Raw genomic sequence first — 16294 nt, 5'->3', positions numbered from 1 at the left:
GGAATCCTTGATGAAAAATATCTTGATTAATTTTTGTGTGAATACCTTGCATGATCCCTTTGAATGCTTTGTAAATAATGATTGAATGCTTATGATTCCTTGTATAATCCATGATTCTGTGCTTAAAAGCTTTAAATATATGTGATAGCTTAAAATCAATTAGCCAATTAAGTTTGAAATCCATGCATGCTTTTAAAACATCCAAAACGCTGTAACTGATGCATTTAATCGATTAAGTAAATCAATTAATCGATTGCCTAGGCCAAAAATTTTAAAAACTGGCATTTTTAACTCGAGTTAATCGATTAAGAGACGCTGTTAATCGATTAACGACATCAGTATATGAGAAACAGAAGTGTTTTTGGACATTTTTCAAAACCCCATTCATCCCTTTTTCTCTCCAATCTCAGATGAACAAGTCCAACATCATCCTAAGCTTCATCCTAGCCCTAAAAAGGATCACCCTCTACATTTCCACTCCATAAACCGTCTCCCTCATCTCCTACTTCCAAGAAATTCGTTTTCCCCAAATTAAAAACCTTACCATAGGTTTCCCTCAACTTTCCTCTAAACCTTCATCACGATTCAATGTTTGATTTCTATGGACAGAGGACGTGGAAAGAGAATCAAGACAACCGCGCAACGTCCACCGCGTGCTCCAAAAATCTTGCCACCTCCACAACAAAGGCAGAACCGCGGGGACCCATACTACTCATTAATTCTACAAGAAACTCGGTTGCAGAAATTTCAGGGAAGAAATCCTACGTATATTCGGATTGCGAATGTGACTTGACTAGCGGAACAAAACTTCGAGTTTCCGCATGGCTTGCAAGCTCAAGGGGCTGTCCCCTTCTTGGAATTGAAAGGTAATATTTACCCTACTCTAGTTAGGGAATATTACGCGAACTTTAGATATATAAATGGGAAATATTGGTCGATGATAGCTGGAAAGTTGTTCAAAATTAATGAAGAAATATTTATGAATGTGGGTGGTTTAGCTTATGCTGGTGCTAGTTTAAGTGATTGTGGCTGGGCAAACAACAACCCATTTGACGTTGGTGAAATGTATAAGTCGTGTTTGCGTAGACCTCAACTCTATATCCAAGGCGAATTGACCAAAGCTGGGTCACTAAAACAGACTCTTACACTACTTGATTGCCTACATATTGATTCAGAGAAACACAAATCATGCACAACCTACCGTGAATGATTTGAGGTTTATGTTTGCTGTGAAAGAGAACATCATGATAAATTGGCCTGACGAGATTCTGAAGGTCATGTATAGCGTCTCCACCTCTCAATCAAGACTACTTCCTTATAGTATCTTCATATCCCGAGGTATTGACTATCTTCATATTGATGTTTCAGATACTATAGTGATGGACTGCTCAGACAAGGATCACTTGATTGGTGAGAGTTTAATTCACAAGATGGGCATCTACAAGTATGGCAACACTTGACAATATCAAGAGGACTTCAACAATTCGAACCTTGATCCTTTCGGTGAAGATTATCAAGACATTAACCAAAAGCCATTTGCTGCAACTCAGGGGGAACATTCAGGACATGCATCACAAGAACCTGCTTTTGGACAATTTTATATGGATGTTATGGAACATTGTCTCAATAATAGGATGGACCTTCACTTTCAGTCTCTTAAGGATTCATATCATATGGATCTGGAGCGTTTTGAGGAGCATCATAATGCATACATCGACTATCATTATCAATCCTTCCGGAACTATATTCAGACCACTACTGATTCTCAAACTAGAAGAATGTGTATTGAGTTCAACAAGCCGAGTGTCTTCATCAAGGGTGGTTGTAGCTCGTCGATTCCTGACAACCAAAATCCTCCATCTCATCCTTAAATAGGAAACCTTAGAGCCTTATTTTAGTCTTCCTAGCTTCTTACAACTGCTATCAATTTAATCGATTAACACCTTCACTTAATCGATTAAATGATGTAAAACTGTGAATTTGTTCAAGCTTCTTACAGCTGGTTAATTGATTAATTACAGTATGTCATAACCATATTAACTCTCCTAACTTTTGACTAGAATTGAATACGTTTATCTTTTTGATAATGTTAAAAGGGGGAGAAAGGTTGCTTGTTGTGTTACATACATTTTGCAGGTTGTATAAAGTGTTTTGAAGGTTCTTTTTATCAAGCTTCTGTACATACTTTTGCTTACCTACAAGAAAGCAATGCGCTTTAACTTTGTTCTTCGAAAAAAAGCCTTTAACAACCATTCTTCAAATTCATCATCAAGCTTATCCATCAACAATTGAAGAATTTTGATGAAGTGTTTGTCATCATCAAAAAGGGGGAGATTGAAAGTGCAAAGTGTCAAGGATAGCACTAGCATGTCTTTGCCTATGTTTTGATGAAGACAAGGTTATATCAAAGCATGAAGATGGCTCAACAATCAACATGCCTTATGCTCATTTGGTCATATCTTGACTAGGGTGTAAATTGAGTCTATAATCTAAGTAGTCTGGGTATAGGTTAGGTGAACCTAGGTGCTAGTCTCTTAAGCCATCTTAATTGTCATATCATATCCATGAGACATATCATCTAGTAAATTGTATGTCCATGCATCTATCATACATGTTATATGTGTATATTAGGCATAATATTATTAGTAGAACATGTATATATATTGTGCATAACATATATGAAGTTTACCTTTTGAAACATATGCATAAATGTTCCAGTTAATCGATTAACATGGTAACTTAATTGATTAATGCAACTGCTTTTATATTAAATGTGTGTTTTCTGTTTGAACTGTATTCTATGTCATTTTGTTGCTTCGTTAATCGATTAAAGAAGAGTCTTAATCAATTAGCTAGCCTGTTATTTGTTATAACTGAAATCTGGTTTAACTGTTTAAACTGTTGTGCAACGAATGTAACCACCTATTCTCTATGCTATAAATAAGAGGTAACGTTCAGAGAACCATAGCATTGCATTCTATTGTATAGGGTTGTTTAGAGAGCATTTTGCATACTTGTTTTACTGTTTTTGCAAGAGAGATTGCATGCATGAGAAGAGAGAAATTATGCTATTTTGATTGCTATCATATGCTTACTGTTTTTGCATAATTCTGTATCCATTCTTATCTTGCTCACATGCTCATGCATTAGATATTATTAGAGAGAAATTATTTGTATACTGCATTTGATTAACTCATTTGAATCTTGATGGCTTAAGTGGTTAGTAAAAGGGTTGATCTTTGAGTCTTTATCTTGTCATATTTTAAGCATTATTGTGCTTACTATACCTTGTTGTTTAACGTGTTTTTGTGTAGTCTGGATTTGTCTCTTGGTGTGAGATCACCACAAAGATTGAGGTTCTTCACCAAGGCTAGGAGGTCTTGATTTGAGGACAAGAATCTTGGTTGGGGTTGTTTTGTGAGAAAGGTTTTCTCAGGCAAAGGGTAGAGTCAAACCAAGGATTTAGAGGTCCTATTGCAAGAGAGTTGCATGTGTGAGAAGAGAGATTTTGATGTTTTAATTGCTGTTATATGCTTTCTGTTTTTGCATAATTCTGTATCCATTCTTATCTTGCTCACATGCTCATGCATTAGATATTATTAGAGAGAAATTATTTGTATACTGCATTTGATTAACTCATTTGAATCTTGATGGCTTAAGTGGTTAGTAAAAGGGTTAATCTTTGAGTCTTTTTCATGTTATATTCCAAGCATTATTGTGCTTAGTATACCTTGCTGATTAACGTGTTTTTTGTGTATTCTGGATTTGTCTCTTAGTGTGAGATCACCATAGAGATTGAGGTTCTTCACCAAGGCTAGGAGGTCTTGATTTGAGGACAAGAATCTTGGTTGGGGCTGTTTCGCGAGAAAGGTTTTCTTAGGTGAAGGGTAGAGTCAAACTAAGGATTTAGAGGTCCTAGATTTCAAGAAAGGAGCGTCCTATGTGCTTGTAATTGAATTGGTGTTTGTATCCATATTTCAATATTGTGAAGAAAGAAAATCTCCCTGAACCATAAGGGGAGGCCTGGATGTAGTTTGCAGTGGACCGCAAACGAATCAGGATAAAAATCCTTTGTGCACTGTTCTTTCTCTCTTTACCTTCTTTAAGTTTCTTGCTATTATAAATTGAATCTGTAATTGAAATTATGTATATTTGTTTACTACCATATGCTTAATATTTATGCATAAAAATATCTGTATTATATTTGTTCAATTTTGTTTTAATTACTGTGCAAATTGCATGTCTGATCATTCTGTTTTGTGCAATAGTTAATCGATTAAACCTTGTTGTTAATCGATTAACTGAGTTGTTTTTTGCAGTTGCGTTTTGGTTCAAGAAGCGGTGAACGATTACCGCTACACCTATTCAACCCCCACCCCCTCTAGGTGTTCCTAGGCCACTGATACCTAACACTTACTGCATTAGCCTAGAAATATTTTGGGAGGTTAGTTTCATTCAACATTGTACGAGTCAGTTCTTCTAAAGACCGATTCTCTCTCTCTACAACATCATTTTGTTGTGGTGTTTTAGGAGCAGAAAAATTGTGATTGATGCCAAGATCATCACAAAATTCTTCAAACAAAGAGTTTTAAAATTCTCCCCCATGATCACTTCTTATAGTAGCGATTTTTAGTGATTTTTCATTTTGAACTATTTTAGCATAAATGCTAAATTCTTTGAATGTATCATTCTTATGAACTAAGAATAGAGTCCAAGTATATCTCGAAATATCATTTACTATAACAAGAGCATAATAGTTACCACCAACTTTTTGTCCTTGAGGGGCCAAATAAGTCCATGTGTAGTAACTACAATGGTCTAGCAGAAGAAACATTGTGCTTAGGTCTAAAAGAAGTTTTTGTTTGATTACCCATTTGACAAGAACTATATAGTTTGTCTTTAACAAACTTCATTTTGGGTAAACCAACAATTAAATCTTTCTTTATGAGTTTATTCAAACGGTCCATATGAATATGAGCAATTCTCCTATGCAAAGCCACACATCATGATTATCATTAGCAACTAAACATGTTATTGGTAAAGAGGAGTCTATGTCAATCATATATATATATATATATAATCATTTTACCAATGAGTTTAGAGTTTTGAAAATTCTTACTTTCAATGATGCACTTATCTGTGTAGAATGTCATATGAAAGCCTTTGTCACATAATTGACTTATGCTTAGTAGGTTGTGTTTGAGTCATTCGACATACAATACACCTGCTATAGTTGTTGAGGGTGGCTTGCCAATTCTACCAACTCCAACTATTTTTCCTTTGTTGTTATCACCATATGTGACATAGCCTTAGTCCCTAGGAGTAAGGACATAGAACTTATTTCTATCGTCCGTCATGTACTTTGAGCAGCCGCTGTCCAAGTACCATAAGTTTCAGGCGACCCTCAAATTATCCTGCAAAACATGTTAAGTTTTATTAGGTAGCCAATATTCTCTAGGTCCTATATGGTTAGTACCTTTCTCAACCCATCTATAATGATCTAGGGGTACACCATATTTTCTAATTATGCAAGTATTTGGTGTATGCCCATGGTTTTTGTAATAGGTACATGTGGGTTGATGGTTATGTATCCTCGATTTATCATTACTATGTTCAAATGCGTGGATATGTTGTTTATGAAAGTTTATCTTTGTTGAGACATTTTATTTTTTAGAAACATGGCTTTTGGAATAGTCAAGACCTCTTTGATCTGTTGAGTGTCTCTGATCATTAATGATCTTTTCCAGACTTTTACTATTCTTGTTCAGTTTATTAAGTTCAAAACTTAATGTTGAAACTTTATTTTCAAGAGCAAGATAGTTTTGACATGAAGATGATGAGGGTTTGTTTCTAAATACATTTAACTCAGTTTTTTGTTTTAGAAACATTTTTGCGAGTTTGACATATTCATCATGCAACTCATTAAATGCAGTTTGTAATTCAGAAGAATATAGTTTAGTATCATTTACCTCTTCATCATTAGAATGATGAGATGTCGTTCAAGAGAGATGTGCTTGTTCTTCATTTTCTTGTTCAGAAGCATAACTTGTATCATTGTCTTCCCAAGCAATATAGGCTCTCCGTCCAGTCCTCATTTCATTCTTCCCTTTGAAAGAATTCTTTTTCAGGTTTGGACAGTCCAACTTCATATGACCAGACTTGCCACATTCAAAGATGTGAAGTTTTGATTTGAAGTGGAGGCGTCATTGTTATTGGTGAATTTCCTCATTTGTCAAGTTTTAGCACCCTTGTTCCTTTTAAGGAACGTGTTGAACTTCTTTACAAGAAGACTCATGTCTTCCATTTCTTCCATCTCTGATTCATCTTCTAATGATTCATATTTGTCTACTTTCACCTTGAGAGAGATGTTCTTCATTTTCTTCTCTTGCTCTTCATGTTGGCTGAGTTCTAATTCATGTTCCTGCAATTACCAAACAAAAGCAACCAATGACATTTTTTATAAACATTTATTTTTAGAAATGGCTGTCACCTTTGGTTGCCACGTTCTGGTGAGTGATCTTAGAGCGTTCAAGTTCAAGTCACTATTTGATACTAGCTTACCAAGTGCAATAAAGTGATTTGTGAGGTGAGTAAATCTCTTTTGAAGATCCAGAATTTTCTCTACAGGTTTCATACGAAACATTTCGTATTCTTGGGAAAGAGTGTTGAGTCTCGACCTCTATACCTCCTCAGTTCCTTCATGTGTAGTCTCTAGAGTATCCCACATTTCTTTAGCAAATTTGTAGTTTGATACTCTACAGAACTCGTCAATGCCAAGTGCTTAAGTGAGGATGTTCTTTGCTTTGAGATCATATTGCACCTTCTTTTTATCTTCATCATTCCATGAAGATTTGGGCTTTACTTCCCTTACACTGTTGACTAATGGTGAAGGGTTCATATGGTCCTTATTCAATTGCATTCTATATGTCCAAGTCTTGAGATTCTATGAAAATTCTCATTTTGATTTTCCAAAAGCCATAACACTCTCCAACAAAGCTTGGAGGGCGGTTGATGTTGGAACCTTCTCCTAGGAATGATCTTGAGGCCGTCTTCGATATAGGACCAGATTTGAGAATAACTTACTCAAAAATAGCTCTGATACAAATTGTAAGACTAAGATTACAACTAAGAGGGGGGAAGGGATGATTTAGTTGACTTAAAATTATGATCATTTTTTCTGCAAAATCAAGAGTTAAGTGCACCAGAGAAATTATGCAGAAAATTAACAAGTAAAAATAAAAAGATAAAGGAGAAGAGAGTACACCAAAATTTTATATTGGTTCACCTTCTTGTCCATCGAAGGCTACGTCTAGTACTCTTGCAGCACAAGAGATTTCTTCACTAAATATTATTAGTTGTAATTACAAAATTTCACCCCGAGACCTCTATGTATCTTACACACTCACTAATACTTATGTCACTCTTGAAGAACACATTTTCAAGTGACTTTATCCATGTTCTTATCACACCCTTGTGAAAGAAAGAATTTTAAAATATCAATGAAGAATTTACAACAATGACAAGATTGCCTTTACAAGTATTGAATGTAATATCACTTGCAATCCAATAACTCTTTGCATACTAAGTAATAATGTTCTTATATGTTTGTAAAACTTTGAAACACTTTACTTCAAGCAACTCAGAATATTCACTTTGAAAGTTTAAGAACAAGTTGCAAAACGTGCAGAAAATATTTCAAAGAATTTTTCAGAATTATGTTTGAAAGTTTGTGTAAGATTTTTATTTGATTCTGAGTTTCAATGCCTTTAAATACGTTTTCCAACCACCCATAACACCTCTTTGAAAGGGTATGAATTGATTGGAATGAAACCATTTCATTTGGGATAAAATTACTCATTTTGAAATCTGAAAAATGGTGCAACAATTCTGAGTAATCAATTATAACTTTTAGTAATCGATTATTTCAACACGCTGTCCAACTGACAATTAAATTTTAATTAGAGTAATCAATTACAACATATAGGTAATCAATTACCCTGCACAGTTTTTATTGAGTAATTGGTTTTCTCACTTATGTAACTTGTGGCTTAGATAGAGTAACCTATTATACATTATTTTTGAAAATCCTTTTGTTTATACTTGAACTGTTTCAATTTTCTTAAAAATTAGTTTGAGCATTACTACTATTGTATATTCAAGAGTATAGGATAAAAGTACCTATTTAGACTTAGACTAATTTATCTTGAAGCTTTATCTTCTTTGTCTTCGTAAGTATTCTTCCTTTTCCTTTTTTTAGTGATGTTGGTGTATTCATCAAAACTGTGCCAAAGTCAGGAGCAAATATCTTCTTCACAAGCAATACAATAGTGCAACTATCTACAAGATGTTGATATAGTGTATAAGACCCTACTAGATTCCTAGAATGACCAAAACGTCAAAAGTCCAATTCTTGAGAGTGACAATCATGGGGAAGGGCATCATACATCCCAAAAATAATTAATTTCATATGAAAAAGTGAGAGGATAGCACTAAATGAAGAACTATGCAGCATAACTAATATTAGTATCTGGTAGGAAACCGTCATCATAATACAAAATTGATTAAGAACAAGAGAATAACTAAATTTCAAAGTTAAAAGTAATTAATACAATAATATAACACAAAAATAAAATGAAATAATAATATCTCACAATAGATATTATAAAAATGAACGAGTTAAAACTTTTCATTACTTTTCATTACTATTAATTTAATTTTATCTTTATGTAAGAACCAATTTCAATAATAATTAAAGTTTATGTGTGTTTAGAAAGTTCATAATTGTTCTTTCAAAAAAACATGTAGTTTAGAGTATTTATATGCTCTTCCCTATAATTTATAATTAATATAAAATATAAAATTACTATTTACAAAATAAATTATTGAAATTGTTTAATAATTGATCATGTTATAATAATTATTTTCATACGTAAATCAGTTTGTATAATTTGACCGATATCTTTCAATTTTGAACAATTTAATTATATGATCAATATGCTATCATATTGTACTTAACTGCATGATCAATATACTATCATATTGTACTTAACTACATGATCGATATACTGTCATAACATACCACAGAGCAACTCACATATTCCACGACAAAAAGAAAGTACACCAAAATTTCTCCTGGGATATTTTCAGAAATTTGTTTTGGTAAAAAATACATATATAATTCTGTAACGAATTTCAATAACCGTACAGGGTAATTCTAAAAAACCAATTGTATTTTTTTGGTACATTTTTTTTGGGTACATGAACAATTGTATTTACATTCTCAAGTACAGTACTTCAGTGCATTTTAGAAGCTGCAACCCATAAAGAAAAAAATGATTCCTTCTGCTACTCTACAACATCACCAAAAGAAAACACTATCAAATGATATCCTTCTTCTAGTGCTGTTGATGTATCCTCACTACAAGTGAGAAGAGAGCTTTGCCCCATGTGTCAACGCATGTAATTATCTCCTTCTGTTATATTTTTTGGAGGGGAATGAAGGAAAGGAAATAACTCAAATAAAGGACCCTAATAGAACTCATATGATGGAAATCATTCCATCCACATTGCTAGTTCTCAGGTTGAAACTCTTTGACCTTGTTTGCAAAAAGCTTGCTTATTTTTTCTGGAAGAAAAACAAAACTATAGGTTAGATTAGATGATCATAATACATGACCACAAAAGATAAATTAACAGAAATGTTGCTAACATGTATTAGAATAATGAGTATCTTACTCTTGCTATTTCATTAGCCTTATTAGTTGTTCAACAACACTCAACATGCTTATTCATACACATACATAATGGAGACAAAACATAAAATTGTGGTGGCAATATTTCGGTTTTTATAGTCTTCACAACCATTTCGCAATTGCAATTGTGACAAACATTGGTAGTAATTTCTTGCAATTCTTCACATTTTTGGTAAACTAACCATAATAACAATTGTAGAAGAACAATTCAAGACTAGAAGGACAAGTTGTTGGACCAGATCCAACACAAGTACTGTATTTTTTTCTTCCTAGGGTCTATTTTTTTTAAAATATCTCAACGGCAACTCAAACTAGTTCTAAGAAGAGCCCAGTTGAATGCAGAAACTAAATCAACTTCCAGATAATGTAGAACAGAAGAGCATATTCATATTCATCTTATATCTGGAAAAGTGTCAACTAATTAAGAAAAAATCATAAAGACAAAAAATAATTTATTTTTTATTAGTTGGTGAAGTATGATTAGTTTGGGACATGAGGACATAAATATTTTGGGACATGTGATCCTTGTTCAATTTTCCCAACCACGGAAAAAGATAAGTTTAATGCAACGTTAAAGTTATTGCTTAGTAACTATCGAATCACATATTCAAATCCTAAAAACTATCTCCCACTTGCAGAGTAAAGTTAACTACATGTACCTTTTCTCAAACCCCTAAGTGGGAGCCACCCTTTTATACTAGTTCTCCCAACACACATCTTGCTACTTCATAAATAGTTCAAAACAATTTGATGATTAATAATCAAAGCATAGATCTTCCAAAACATCAAAATACAGACTTAAAATTGATAAAGATCAAAATATGAAAAGATAAATTAGTTATACCTTGCCTCTATGAGATTTGATGGCTGCAATCAGCAACTTGTCTCCTGCTATTTGTCTCACTTTATTTATCAGTTCATGTCTTGAAATCTTCTTTTCCTGCCAGCAAAAGATGAAGTGAGAAACTTGTTTTAAATAAAGAAAAGAAAACTAATAAGATATCAAAACCTACAACACTTACTTTGTGATCTCTCTGGAACTTGGAAATCAGGGTAATATCAGGTAAAGGCAAAACCTTTGAAAGCACAGAAATCAGAGTTGGAAATGGCATCCAAGGTGATGATGGTCTCAAAGGTTCTTCACTCTTTTCAACCCCTACAAAATAAACATGTTCACAACATTCCTCAACTTATATATTCACCAACAAAAAAGCCAAGGAATCCACTTAGTCCAACAATAGTAAGTTCAGAAAACTTAGTCTAAACTATTTGATTTTCCTAAAATTGATGGCTAAGATGTAGAATTACTTTCGGACTAAATGGATCCATCTAACAAAAAAAAAAAATAGAACAACTAAAAAGTAAAAACACGGTAATTTCTCAAACCTGTGAAGGAAGAAACTCTGAAACTGATAACATATGCAGGCAAAACGTGAGTGTTCATTTGGCTACTCCAGATTATGTACTTCTTGGGAGCTGAAAAATTATCAACGCCAGAATCAAAGTCTTCAGAACTTGGATAGCATTGTTCTGTACCAGGATTCACAAGCTCTGTCCTCCCTAGAATAACACGGCACAGCAATAAGTGTCTTACACCGTTTTTGTCAGCAACAGAGTTTTTCACACTGCACAACAACAAACACAAGATAAACAAAAAAATATGAATTAAGAGCTCAATGTAATCAACTTAAAATGTATTAACGTGACTAAATTAATCTATCTTTTATTTACTAGAATAAAAATTGCTTATCATTGAAAAAAGAGATATATTATCTCAAATATCATTAACATTCAAAAGCATCTCATATGTTTGAAGAACTTCAGTTTTTTTATTAAATTATAATGAGTTATCAAGCAAAGTGAATACACAATTTAGAATGTGGATGTATCATTTGGATATAAAATAAGTTAAAAGGAAAATATTATCCTAACACTAGAATTTAGACATCAATGGAATATAAAGAGGGAAAAAAGTGATCTCATATTCTCCTAGCAAATTAGTCCAGCAGATGATAGGAAATATGTGTCACTTTCAACTCATATAAAGTTAACATGTGTTAATTTAAGATAATTTTCTATATGCTATTAGATATTGTGCCAAAATTTTGATCTAAAATAATAAAACTTGAAATTAAAATTTAGTATAATACTAAAAATAAAACCTATTTATCAACTTTGTATCCTAATTTTTATCCCAGAAGGAAACTAGCCCTATATAATGAAACTGTGAACTTTTCAATTTAATGTTATGGTCAGAGTGATAATGTGATTTACACAACCTTTTCCTAATACATGTATGGTGACACTTCCATATATAGTGACAGCGTGAAACAATCATTAAAATAATATCGAACGCGTTGGTCATGTACACCAAAATCAACATTCCATTCTTGGACGTCATAAAGACCATTCATCAATTAGTTCCTATTGTGGATTGCATAATATGATATGGCCGCAATCATATTATGGGTGTAGTAGTTGTAACTGTGTCATACTGCAATCATGATATGATATTGAATATAGTCACATGGGTTGTAACCAACAACATTTGATGAAAGAGACCCTTCATTATAAAAAAAACTAACTTGGATGCATGCATACCTTTGTAGAGGAGAATGATCAGGAGAGAGACATACTTGATGACCATAAGCATGAGCAAGACCAAAACTGTGTGAAACAATATCTTCTATCTCATCTTCCCCTCGTGTTCCATACCAAGCATACTTCATATTTGCATCCCCATCGCGTAATTTCGCCACTGCTTGCACATAAATCTGAAACGACCGAACCCTAGCTTGTAACATCACACTTGAACACACGCTTCTACGAATCGCAACAACCTCGGTTTTGGCCTCGACAAAATCTCCCTCCAAACCCCGAAGGAAGCTTTTCTTGATGAGATCATGAACCATGTCATGTTCCACGAGCCGAACAAACATGTTGCCTTTTTCCAACACACCGTGACGTTGTTGTATAACATTGGCACCAGACACAGCGCTCTCACAATCCGAAACAACTGAATCGTCTTCATTGTTTGGGTACTCTTGTTTTATGGAATTGGTTAGAGTTGAAGCAGTAAACATTTTTTGAGGGAATGTTGTTTCCATTGTTCAATGAATGCAAGAAAACTAACAAAGGTTTCTAGTACTTGGAGATTCAATATCGTGCTACTACTGCATCAAATAGTGGGGGCAAATTTCACTTTAAGAATTATATATGTTAATCTTTCAAACACGTACATAATAAAAAAACTGAAAGGTGAAAACCACAAGAGAATTGGTCACATTAACTATATATATATATATATATATATATATATGTATAAGAGTGTGAGAGAGTTTATAAAGATGGAAAACTTGGCGTGGAAGGAAAGAAGAGGTGGGAAGTTGAAAGAAGATAATGGGATTAAAAGGAACACAGAAAATGTTGTAACATCTTGATTTCTATTAGAACTTGGGGAACTAACTACAATTTTGATGAGTATGTGTGAGAAAGTGGTAACAAAAAGAAGGATAAGAAAGAGTTCTTAAAATGGAAATGGAAAGAAAGTTGCAATGGGCGGTGCAGGGAGGCGCTCCTTGTTTTGGAGACACAGCCTGTAGAATTGAATGGCGGTTCCAAACTCGCATAGGGTATTTCTTTATGTAGATTTTTTCAGCCCTGTTTTATACTTAAATTACGACTCTGTCCTTTCTAGATGTGAATTTGGGTGTGCTCTGAGGAGAAAATTGTCTATCGCTTAATTACTTACAAAAATTGATTTGTTGGCTGAGATATATACAATAACAAAACTTTTGCTTTCAAAATATATCTTAAATTCTTTCATACATCTATAAAAAATAAAATATTTGATGTTAAGTAAAAAATTAAATTTATTATTTTTTCAATTTTTACTATAATATTATTAGTATGATACATGATTTAGGATCATAAACCTTTTTTTCCAGATACATGAGACTTCTTTACGACATGTTAGGGATGGTATTGTAATTTTGCCAATTGTGGCGTAGATATTTTGGGATGAATCTAAGAAAGGAAAGTCTCACGCTACTTGAATTACTAGTGTCATTTACGTGTGAGGTGATGCAAGTTGTGATCGACGTCTGTATTTGGTAGTTGTTTATATTTTTTGAAGTGGGTAGTAGTTTATTTTTTTGAGGGTGCAGTCGTTGTTTATTGATACTACTTCTTTGTTATTCTTTTTTTGCAAATTAAAAATGAAATTAGTATTACTTTTTAAAGAAGGGGTGAATAAAGATTAGTATAAAGATTTTAAACTGTTAATATATCATTTATCATTTATTTATATTATTTTTATTAAAAATCAATAATAATTAAAATAAATAATAAAAAAATTGACTAAAAATATATAAAACTCTTACATTGTAAATATATATTTTTTTAATACTTTACCTCGTCAAAATTATTACATAGTTATTACACATCAAGATATTCATACGTAGTTGTCAAGTAGTTCAGTCATTTTATAATACAGGGGTATATCCAAAACAAAACCTGTTGTATGCCAAAAATTGTTATTATTATGTAGTTTTTTTTGTTACAGCTATTAAAACGAGTGATCGTTGTAAATAAAAAAATTGGATAATTCTAGCCTAGGTGCTTTACTCCATTTTCTTATAGACATGGTTTTTTACGGCATGAGAATGAAAATTTGTCCAGATGACAATATTTAAACTCACATATTCATATTTTATATTTTGTACATCTAATTAACAGGCCTGACTTTTGCAAAAAATAATTTATTTCTTGCATATATCATTTTAGTACATATTCCAATATATACCAAAAAACACCTAATCGAATAGACACTCGTAGATAAATGATTGCATGCTCTTAAACAATTTTATTTTTAGGTGATGCTCATAACTTTTAAAAAATATGCATTGGAGGGTAAATTTTGTTTTTAGTAAAATATACATGACCTTGTAAAAGTAACAATAAAAACTTAAGAAACCATGAAGTTATTACCGAAAGATTCTTTTCCTTTCATTCTTATCTCATTAAGTTGCTGAAAGATTCTTTCTTTTCATCCTTATCTCTTAAAGTGACTAACACTATTTATAGGATTAAAATTACGTGGAGATGCATCCATTAGTATATAATATATTATTGATTTGTTAATTCTTAGTGGGAGAGCATTTAGAAGAGACAACTTTTGATTATTGAGAATTATGGAAAACTTGTTGTGTGTTCTCAAAAGAGAAGAAGAAACTACCTAACCAACTATCTAAACTCTTTAACTAAAAGAGAATGCTGAAAACTAATAATAACTAAGTACAATCTAAATCGGCCAAAGAGAACAAGCTCAAACTGAAAAATATAATAAAAGAATAAAGAAGAAAATGAAAGCAAAGGAAGCACAACTCGTACTAACTTTTTCTTCTCCAAATAGCCACGAGCTAGAGAAGAAAGGAAATGGAGAAGGAAATGTCTTGCGGTGGAAGAAATCCTAAATTAACACCCCCTCAAGTTGGATGATGTAAGGTGCAAAGTCCCAACTTGGAGATGAAGTTCTGAAATGGTTTGGGATGCAGTGGCTTAGTAAAAGCATCGACAAGCTGTTCTAAATAAGGGATTGGGAGCAAGTGAACCAATCCTCTCTAGATTTTCTCTCTGACCACGTGACAATCGATCTCAATATGTTTTGTGTGCTCATGGAATACGAGATTTTGAGCTAGATAAATTGTTGAGTAGTTGTCATAAAAGACCGAAATTGGACTTGAAAGTGGAATGTGCAAGTTATCAAAAAGGTAGCTGAGTCATTGGAGTTCACATTCAAGGATGCCTAGAGTCGTGTATTTTGCTTCAGAGGAAGACATGCTAACAGTGTTTTGTTTCTTCGTCTTCTAAGAAATGATAGAGTTGCCTAAGAAGATACAAAATCCTGTAATTGATTTTTGTATGTCTAGGCAAGATGCTCAAGTTGAGTATGCAAAAGCTTTCAATGTTAGGGTTGAATTTGAAGAGAAAAAAACAAGCCTTGACCCGAGGATTTTTGAAGATAGTGAAGCACCCCCAAAGTTGCTCTATAATGGCAGCCCATAGGTTTAAACACATATAGGCTAAGTTGCTGGACAAAGTAAGATATGTTAGGCCTTGAAATTGTTAACCTACCAACTAGGTGCCTATAAGATGAAGGATCAGGATGAGGAGATCCATGGTCCATTTGTAGTTTTATAGAGGGATCAAAAATGGGTTTTAACGGGTTTGGCAGCCAAGGATTTAGTGTCCTCAAGGAGTGATAAGGTGTATTTTCTCTAGTTTGGGTGGACTCTTGATTTAGACCTTGCAATTTGAAGGCCTAGGAAGTATCTTGAAGGTCCTAGATATTTAATTTTATAGGCTTGATCAAGAATGAGTTTGACATGGTTTATTTTTGCAATGTTATTCCTAGTAAGAACCAAATCATCCATATAAACTAGAATTGCAGTGAATGAAGCACCTGGGGATTTGGTAAAAAGGGTTGATTAACCTGAGAATGAGTAAAGCCAAGGGATATTAGTTTAGAAGAAAGGGTAGTA

At 33.1% G+C, this 16294-nt stretch overlaps 1 protein-coding gene across 2 annotated transcripts; it reads right to left on the bottom strand.

Moving 5' to 3' along the window:
- Positions 1 to 9290: 9290 nt before the first annotated feature.
- LOC109339329 (probable inactive poly [ADP-ribose] polymerase SRO2) lies at positions 9291 to 13279 on the bottom strand. 2 transcript variants are annotated; one of them, XM_019576741.1, is made up of 5 exons: positions 12354 to 13279; positions 11139 to 11377; positions 10775 to 10908; positions 10597 to 10692; positions 9291 to 9642 (listed from the first exon to the last, which is right to left on the bottom strand). In XM_019576741.1, the coding sequence occupies exons 1-5, from the start codon at positions 12857 to 12859 to the stop codon at positions 9577 to 9579; spliced, it is 1041 nt and encodes a 346-aa protein (XP_019432286.1). In that variant the 5' UTR covers positions 12860 to 13279; the 3' UTR covers positions 9291 to 9576. The 2 variants fall into 2 exon arrangements, with proteins under 2 accessions (XP_019432286.1, XP_019432287.1); XM_019576742.1 differs by having other exon boundaries at positions 9292 to 9625; positions 12354 to 13253.
- Positions 13280 to 16294: the final 3015 nt, after the last annotated feature.

Source organism: Lupinus angustifolius, unplaced genomic scaffold, assembly GCF_001865875.1.
Source record: "Lupinus angustifolius cultivar Tanjil unplaced genomic scaffold, LupAngTanjil_v1.0 Scaffold_69_34, whole genome shotgun sequence".
NCBI lineage: Eukaryota > Viridiplantae > Streptophyta > Magnoliopsida > Fabales > Fabaceae > Lupinus > Lupinus angustifolius.
Note: the sequence above shows the minus strand (reverse complement) of the source record. Positions and strands in the feature narration are given on the sequence as shown.

What these genes read in the sequence shown, in the direction of transcription:
- LOC109339329 (XM_019576741.1), bottom strand. Translation starts at nt 12,859, where the DNA reads ATGGAAACAACATTCCCTCAAAAAATGTTTACTGCTTCAACTCTAACC. An exon ending in CAGAGTTTCTTCCTTCACAG is followed by an intron (nt 10,909 to 11,138) that starts GTTTGAGAAATT and finishes TTTATTTTGTAG; the next exon opens with GGGTTGAAAAGAGTGAAGAA. An exon ending in TCAAATCTCATAGAGGCAAG is followed by an intron (nt 9,643 to 10,596) that starts GTATAACTAATT and finishes TCTAACCTATAG; the next exon opens with TTTTGTTTTTCTTCCAGAAA.